Source organism: Hibiscus syriacus, unplaced genomic scaffold (genome assembly GCF_006381635.1).
Source record: "Hibiscus syriacus cultivar Baekdansim isolate YM2019G1 unplaced genomic scaffold, ASM638163v2 tig00001713_pilon, whole genome shotgun sequence".
In the NCBI taxonomy this organism is placed as follows: Eukaryota; Viridiplantae; Streptophyta; class Magnoliopsida; order Malvales; family Malvaceae; genus Hibiscus; species Hibiscus syriacus.
The window spans coordinates 619,398-629,053 of record NW_024061883.1 but is presented as its reverse complement, the minus strand read 5'-3'; the positions used below and the strand labels follow the sequence as shown (position 1 = coordinate 629,053).

The 9,656-nt window shown below is 32.6% G+C and overlaps 1 protein-coding gene across 1 annotated transcript; it reads right to left on the bottom strand.

Moving 5' to 3' along the window:
- LOC120131866 lies at positions 1-8,642 on the bottom strand. The gene is made up of 7 exons (XM_039148750.1): positions 8,583-8,642; positions 8,266-8,481; positions 1,911-1,932; positions 1,674-1,745; positions 290-535; positions 164-209; positions 1-79 (listed from the first exon to the last, which is right to left on the bottom strand). The coding sequence occupies exons 1-7, from the start codon at positions 8,640-8,642 to the stop codon at positions 1-3; spliced, it is 741 nt and encodes a 246-aa protein (XP_039004681.1).
- Positions 8,643-9,656: the final 1,014 nt, after the last annotated feature.

Below are 9,656 nucleotides of genomic sequence, written 5' to 3'. Positions count from 1 at the left end.
CTACTTCTTTAAAACAACAGCATTCAGTTCCTTGATGTTAGCCAAAAATGCACTGAAATGTTCATACGAAAGCTGACACCTACATTACACATATTTTAATCAACTTGTGAAGAGCCAGGAACTTTCAAGGATCATAATTTGAGAAAAAAGAATAAAATAGTACATGGCTTGACGAAAGAATTCATTCCCATCGATTCGAGGACTCCGTGCTGAAATTATTTCAAAAATACAAGAAAACTGGATCAGAACTGATCATAGACAAACAAAATGAGTTGGACTCTCAAGATACCTGGTAGTGAATGCCGACGAGAAGGAGTGCTAGCCGCGGATGACTGCTGGCTTGACGAGTACCACGAGGGTGAAGTCCCACCATGCTGGGGCTTTGTTGGAGAATCTACACCAGTTCTCTGGGGAGACCCAGCAGCAGAATAACCCCTAGAGGAACCACTTATGGATATAATTTTTGGAGCTTCAGGAGTCAGCCGTGGCGAGATATATGTTGTTATAGCAAATCTTTCTCCACCATGTCCAGAGGCTGTTGGAAAAATATCAGGCTTAAAGTCCTTACCAATAAGGCATTTCAATGAAGTTTAACATTTTTATGTCAAGATAACACTGACAGTGGAGATAAAGTAATTAACACAGTTCCAAAAAAGATGTTCCATTTACCACTAAAATGCATAAGGTGATAACACTGAATGCACCATTACCAACTTGACAAATCTTGAGACAACAAGCAGGAGGATAGAAGAAAGACCCAAAAAAGAGAGAAAATTGTGCTTTAGTTTCAAAATGGAGATACATAGATGTGGTAAGAGAATAGTTAGCATCCTTAATACAAAATTAAGAGAATAGTAACCATTACTCACCCCTGCTTTCTAGAGTAGTAGGAAAGGAAAAGTTCTTGCTTTCTTATATTTGGATATTTACCAAAAAATTGAAACAAGTTTTCATTTTTTACCATTTATGGGAAAAGAATAAAAAGGTTGAGAAGAAAACGAGCATTATCATGCTCCTTTTAACATATATACATATATATATATGTATCATCTATACCATAGTATAATTTGGACAAAAGTATCCACAAAATTGTCAAATAACTTAAGCATCCACATATTTTGTCAAATTATATATGTATTTTTAAAATACAAATTTATTCATATTTCTTTAAATTTAAAGGTTTTAAATTTCTCACAGGCCAAGGTTTGGAGACAGGCCTAGAGACATTGATGGTGACTACTTGATAAAATATACCACATATGTTAGTAACTAATATTGTTATTTGCAAATGAACTTTTCATGCAACACTCCCTAACTTCAGTTCATTGTTGACTTCTAGCTGCAGAACTTTTTCATAAATGATTTTTTTTCTTGTTTAGAAATTCTAGAAGTAAGCCTGAATATTTAAACTAGGGTTTTCAAGTTTTCTCTGAAGAGAAGTTAATCCAAAGAAATATTTTAAACATCAAAGGACAAAAATGAAAAGGCACAATAGTGATTTACAAAAAATATCTAATCATTGTTCTTTAGAAAATATGCCAATTTATATGCTGTTCAATTTCCGATTTTATAACAAGATGTTAATCCATTTCCTACATTGATGCTGGTTCTTTAACCTCGACCATATGTAGGCATAAACATACTGCAAAAAATTAATTAACCTGTCCAATTACCTTCATCAATTGCGCTTCCCATGTCCATCGAACCATTAGAAGAACGAAGTGATGTGTAGTCATTTATCCCATCTATGTGGCAGGAGATATTAACATTGATCAGAATATTGCCAACAAATTAGGAGTTAGTTATGAAAAGAGGGGGGAGATAGGCTATTGTTAAATTTCTGAAGAGATAAATTATGAATGATTCAAGAGAAGAAAACAGAAGAAAATAGAAGCAATAAACAAAAAAACCAATATCAGCCGGTTCAGCTGCCTGTTATAAAGAATTGAGAACAATGTTAAAAGAAATTGGTTTCTTCTTCTTCTCAAACATCTCAACAAATAGAACCAAACAGAGAAAATCAAGTGCAGATAAAGTCGACCAAAATTTAATTATGAATAACAGAAAAAAAATTGAAACATAAAAGGCATAAACGACATGAATGGCTAAATATGCAGGCCTTACGGATGCGTGGTCATCGGTTAGAGATTGCATCAATTGTCGCTTAAAAGCCTCCAAATGTCAAAAATTAGAATGTGTTATTCTCTATGCTTCAAATTTCAAAATAAAATATATATGAATACAATATGTTGCTGGTCCAGTAATTACTGGAAAAAAAAAGGAGAAACAGACAAGATGGAACTCGACGGAGCAGAACTCACACTGCCCGTCACTGTCGCAAGTGTCGCAGTGATGGGAGAATTGTATCGAAATGGCTCATTCGTTGGTGAGTGGAATGAGGCCGAGCCGATGGGCAATCAACTCGTCGTTGAGGACGGATGAGTTGCCTTCGATTTCGACGAGATCGATTGTGATGGTGGGGACCTCGGTGATACGTGGCGGAGGGCGTTGGCTAAGGAGGCGTCGGTGTCTCGAAGCTCGAACTTTGCGTAGTCATCATTAAGTTCACGAATTTTGATCTTTGGCAATCGCTCCTACGATCCTCCTTCCATTCAAAAACCCTAAAATGGAAGAGACAAAGAGAAATCTTTGACAATAGTGTGTGAGTTCTTAAAAACCGAGTTGGGAGGGTTTCTATTTGCTATGCATTTATAACGGTGTTTTTTACACAAACACCACTATATATCAGGTTATTGTGGCGTTTTTTATATAAACGCTACTAAACTACGCGTGTTTAGTGGTGTTTTCTTGAAAAAAGGCCACTAAAGATGAACCCTATTGTAACGTTTGTATAAAAACACCGCTAAAGTACTACTTTGTTGCGGCGTTTGTTGAAAAAATGCCACTATAGATGAACCCTATTACGCAATTTTTATACAAACACCGCTAGAGTACTACTCTGTCATGGCGTTTGTTAAGAAATGCGACTATGGATGAACCTATTGCGGTGTTTCTATTAAAACACCACTAAAGCACTACTCTGTTGCGGCGTTTATTGAAAAAATGCCACTATCAATGAACCATATTGCGGCATTTTTATACAAACGCCGCTAAAGTACTAATATGTCGTGCCATTTTTTATTATAAAAACGTCACTAAAGTTACCATTTTGGGGCGTTTGAAATGTAAACACCGCTATATGTTTAAAGTTAGTGGCGTCTACTCTCAAAACGCCGCTAAAAACGCCGTTGTAGAACAATTTTACTGTAGTGATCATTCTAGATTTAGAGTACACACAAAAACATTATTGATGAAGTCAACCATCAAAATGAAAAGATTACATCTGAGTTTTAGTTTTTCAAAGTTCACAGTGAAGTCTATCAAAATAATAATCCACGAGAGAATTATCAAAACTTTTAATTTATCAAAATCAGGATAAGAAATTGATTCTTGATAGTGAGGATTTCTTATCAAACTTGCTTTCATAGATCAATAATTTTAGAAATAAACACTCACTTCTCTTCTACAAAGATACAATTGACTAATTATAGTTCACATTTGAAATATTAGGAATTGACAGTTATCTTTCTAAATCCATTTAAAACTTGTATCATGCTCGAATAACCAATTCGTACCAAAAATTATATCAAACTCTCAGTACAACAACTCATTCGAACCTTTTCGAATTAGCTAGCCTTGACTTTACCATAGGTGTTACAATAGAATTCAACTATCTATACTTTAGAATTTCACGTACCGAACCTTCAAATTTTCAAATTGAGGTCATCTACGAAAAAAAAAATTCATCTATGAGGTATTATATATTGGTCAATGACGAAACCACGCACTGGATTTTTTAAGACTATTATTAAACATCCTCCATGAGTTTTTAGAATCTCCATCCCCTATGGCTAGTGAACGGGAACACTTATTAGTATCTTAAATCTCTTTTTTATTTCTTGAACATCAAATTCTCTGATCTTTAGATCATGGTTATCCTCACCAATACTAGGGTAAGAGGTGAGACCTTCAACTATCTTAATCATGCTCAAATATAAATTCTATATATATATATATATATATATATATATATATATATATATATATATATATGTAAGGTAGGGTTTTCTATTATAAATAGAGATGTAACCTAAACCTATTATCATTGAATAAAAATTTTCTAGCGCCGCCTAGGCACCGAGGACGTAAGCACATTGCCGAACCTCGTTAAAATTCTTGTGTTCTTTCGTTTACTTTGCCCGATTTATCAACAATATATATCACATAAAAGACAATACATCATCAGATTTCCAGTCCTAGAAGTGTACGCTCTTAAATCTATGAGCATGTATTCATTGACAACTTAGGTGGTACTAAAATCGATTAAATCTAAGCTCTGGAAACACTACATGTAACATTATAATCTTGAATATAAAATACTCAAATATCAAGATGCTACATCCGGATAACCAGAGCAGCCCAACAAAATTTTCAAATATTTTAAAACATTAAAATATTTCATATAAGAAAAAAAATCATAAATAGTCATAATAAAATAGTAATAAAAGTATTTTTACAAAAATATGTGGAACTCCACACACATAAAAATATTTCATATAAGAAAAAAAATCATAAATAGTCATAATAAAATAGTAATAAAAGTTGTTATACAAAAACATGTGGAACTCCACACGCACGCATATATATATGGGTTAACTACATAGTTCATCACTTATCTTTATATTTTGTCCATTTTTACTCGTTCATTTCAAAAATATAATATATGGTCATTTTTGTTTATATTTAATTAAGATATGATTACTTTGGTTTTATTTAATTAACATGATGTCACCACAAATTAACTGTCATTAATAGTTAACTTATTGTCACCTTCAATCGAATGATACCACGTGTCACTAGTGTCACGTATCACCATTCCCTTAGAGGACTAACTTTATTTTAATTTAATATACTAATTTTCCATCAATACTTTCAAAACTAGTCCTCCAACCAAATAGTGACACCTGGCACGACACATGGTACCAGTAGCACGTGATATCATTTGATTGGAGGATTAAATTTATTTTAATTTATTAAAAGTATGACTAAATTGAGAGAATATATAAATAATAGGGACTAAATATGTGATTATATCAAAATATTTAACGACGGTTAACTCATGGTGACCACATCTTAATTACATAAAAACGAAGGTGACCATATATTATGTTTTTTTTTAAATCAATGAGAAAAAGTTGACAAAACACAAACATAAACGATCAATCGTGTAGTTAATCCTATATATATAAACAAGTTACCCAAAAATAATAAACGAGTTACAAACCTCAAAATACATATGAAACCCTATGAATACAATGTCTGTCAATAGATAAGGTATCATACTCAAAATACGAGATACTGTAAAACCTTTGTTGATGATGCTCCTCAGACACATAAAAAAGTCTAAAAATATGAAAATAGAAATAATTCAAAGATTGAGTTTTACGAGCTTAGTGGTCAAAACTAATCTACCATGCTTCAAATAATCCACAAAAAGGAGAATGCAAAGCAAATGTATACATAGAAGCATGACGTGGGTAACGAGCATGACATGGGTAACGAACAACCAAATCACAAGTCACCAAAATTTTATAAACAAATTACTTGCATATAAAACTTCTCAAATTAGTCAAACTTTTCAAATTGTCAAATTGGTCAAACTTGTTCGGATACACATGTGCTCAAATAATCGTATATCCAGATAATCTCGCGCCACTCATGACCTCTAATCAAAAGAATATTGAGTGTCTCGATTGTTTCCCTGAGCGCTAGAGATGGTCACTGGTCAAATAATCACGGGTGTCCAAATTGTTTTAACGAGCACCACACATGACCACCAATCAGGTTCGAGCCCGAAGGCTATGAGTAACCAAAACATTAAATATATATAATCACAATATAAAATAATAACATACATTGATCTCAACTCAAAATAATTAACACACATTAATCTATCGACGACATAATTTCAAAAAATTATGCTTAGTTGAATGCGCGCAAATAAAACATCAAACATGTAATCACAAATATAGAACAACCATTTTCAAAGTCTAATGCTTGTTTCAAACTTACTAGATATATTATACATGAGTATATTTTGATCATTTATGCTTTACAAATTCATAAATTATTACTAAAATATTAATTATTCAAATAAGACAACTTGCACTACCTTTAAAGAAAAGTGTGTAATTAATAATATATAATTCTGAATCATGTTTAGTTTGTTTTATAAGAAACTAGATTCACTAATATTTGTATCCATATCAATTAATATTTAAATTTAAATCATATGATTTATGGTGAATTTTTGAAGTCGTTGTCTTTGAAGTTTTTCAAAACAGCATGCTACCTTCTCTTCTGACCTTTACCCATTGAAGAATTTATAACTCCAAATATATAGTTTGAAATTAAGCATCATTTGTTTTAAACAAAATTAAATTTACTTAATATAAGGTTCACTTCCTAATATTTACTACAAGATTTTTGTTTATTTTTCAAAGTCACAACTAAAACTGTTTAATAAGAATTCTATTGCCCAGATTTTTTGACATTTAATCATTGAAAAATTAGTATATGTTTAAATAAAAGTCGAAATTGATCACCATTTACTGTTTTATAAAACTAGACTGACATACGATTACAACGGTATGTCAATCACTCTCTAAATATATTTTGTAATTTTCTACGATTTTTTAAAGTTGTTAAACATGCAATCAAAATTTCTAGGCAGATTTCACAACTAAGTGTTTGGTTAATTATTCCAACATGTTTTTACCCAAAGAAATATAACATGCGTTCATTATCATCACAAGTATGACGTTTATAAATTTTAAAGAAGCTAGAAGATTTAGAGGGTGTGCAACCTCAATGAAAGAATAGAAAGAAAGTTTTTTGGCATAGCTCTTTAACACCTTCCCCATTCCGTTAGCTTTAAAAGATCCTTGTCTTTTTTTACTAATCAAATAAGTGCAACATAAGGTTAATAATATGTATCAGGACCTACATAAAATAAAATACATATTTTTTAAGGAAAACCTAAGAAAAATATGAATGAGACTTCTTAACCCTCCCAACACCTTAAAACTTTCATTCGTAAAGTTTCAATAACATAGATTTCATGGAGCCTTAATCTTTGGAAGATGAAAGTGGAGAAAGAAAATTCCACACTTCAAGCTCTTTCTATCTTTCACGATTTGAAGAAAAAATGGGTAAAAATGGGTGAAACAATGGGGAGAGATAAAAATAAATACATAGGAAAGTTGAAGGAAGAGATAAAGAATAAAATAAGAGGAAATAGGGAAAAACAAATCACTTTTCTCATATCATTAGCAGCCGGCCAAGTCTTCTTTCACTGAAATGGGAGTTGATTATTACTAAAAATGGGTAAATCACTCTTTAGTCATCGAAATTTCCACCACCTCACACAAGCTTCAAATCATTCTTAATTAATTACAAAAATATCCATAATCATTTCAATTTAAGCCCAATAAAGCTCAAACCTAATTTAATTTATCATTTATTAACCTGAGTCAATGCTCGAACATTGCCTCGAGAAATTGGGTCATTACATCAGGTCTATTGTAAGTTGGGTCGATTCAAGCATCGAATCAATTAATTTTTGGTTCGAATCAATATCGGATCGATCAATTTTTGGGTCGTGTCAATATCATATTAATTGGTTTTTGGATCATGTCAATATTAGATCAATCATTTTTGGTACGGATCAACCTTGAATCTTTGGTCAATTCGTGCTGAGTTGAGTATGAATCTAATCAAATACATACATACATACATGTATGTATATAATTATTGATACATTATCATAAAAATATTTCTTTTTATTTGTCTATTTGATTATTTAGATTCAATTTCATTCTAATTTAATAGTATTTAGGGTCTCATCTTTCTTTGCCAATTATGCCCACACACTCCAGGTTGCAGCGACAACCCTAGAAGCTTTCTCCAGCTCCGTTTGAGCCTCATTGTGGGTATCTTTCGCTTCTTTACTGGCTTCCTCAGCCTATCTTCGAGCCTCCACAACCTGCCCCCAAGCTTTCTTTGCATCTTAAGCCTAAATCCGGGCTACGATCAACTTTCCCCTCATATCCTTCAAGTCTCTCTCCAACATCATAATATTAACATTGGTTTCTTGCAACATAACCTCTTTAACGACAATTTTTTCATTTACTTGTTACCCTCTACCGTAGCCTCAACAAAAGCAACATGAATCTCCTTATCTGTCGTGTTGAGGGATACCACAACTTTCACCATAAGCTGAGTTGCCTCAAAAGCTACTATAGTAGCCTTAGCATAAGTGGTCCCACGGAAGCTTGAGAAAGAATCTAAATCAGAACCTTCACTAGGAATCGTTTCAATTAAAGGAGCTACATCCATAACAACGAATGTTAAATAAGAATACTTCAAGTAACCAAGAAAAATAGATAATAAGACACATATATGCATTTTAGGTAATCAAAGCATGTAGGAATGACATGTGCCAGATTGACCTCCTAATGAACTTGCTGAGGGAGGGTGGTAAAAGGAACCTTGTAAGCAATGACAATAGCTTCCTTACCCATTTTCTCTTTTTCTTTCAGAACATGTTAAGCACCTTCGATGGGAATAAATCAAACTCTATTGGAGCTACACTTCGGTCTTTGTGAGGAGAGATACATCAAGCATTACAAGGAGAGTTTCCTCAACCTTGGTCAGAGGAATCACCTCCATTTCAACCTTCGCGGTTAGATTTTATATTATTTTCAGTCGAAGGATTCACCTCTATTTCAAACTACGAGGGTAGAGTTTCCTTAACATCAACTGGAAAAAGCAACACGTAACTCAATCAAACTTAGTAAGTGAAAAATCACAAGCATAAAAATATCACCAGAAAAGGAATCATTAGAAAATGAATAGTTAGAAGAGAATGTCTCACAAGCGTCATTTTACTGTCAAATAAATTCTTTAATCTCAATAAAAGAAATAAAATAAAGTAGTAATAGTGAGAAGAAGAGTCGATTCACAGGGACTAGGGAAGTTGCTGATGAAGAAGTTCTTGACCTTGATCTGGGCCAAATTCAAGAAAATATATTGGGGGATTTTGTTGAGAAATTATAAAGAAAGTAAAGATTTATTCTAAAGAAAGTAGTTTGAGAAGACATCTATGTTGTAAAAAAAGTCTCAGGCTTTCGCTTTGCCTAAAATTTCTCCTATCATTGAATTAGATTTTTCACTTCGGATTCATGTCGATTACAGTCTACAGGGTCAAACCCCTTTAACTTGTTTTTCACTCTAGTAAATTGACAATCCAAAATCAATCTTTGAATTTCAATCATTTTTGGAAAAATACGACTATCGTCGCTAATGCCAACTCAGTTTAAAATTTTGGAAAAACCCAACTCGAACAATGTTGTCAAAATGAGAATCGAATCCGATCTCAATTTCTCTTAGAGGATCGCCTCTAAGTGTGTTCAGAGGAAGTTAAATGTGCTACAAGTTGATCTTTCCTCCCAACTTTAAAATTGAAACAACAATCAAGACAACAAGCTCTTTTCGGAAAAAAAAAATGTTTTGTTTTAAAATGATTGCCAATTGTC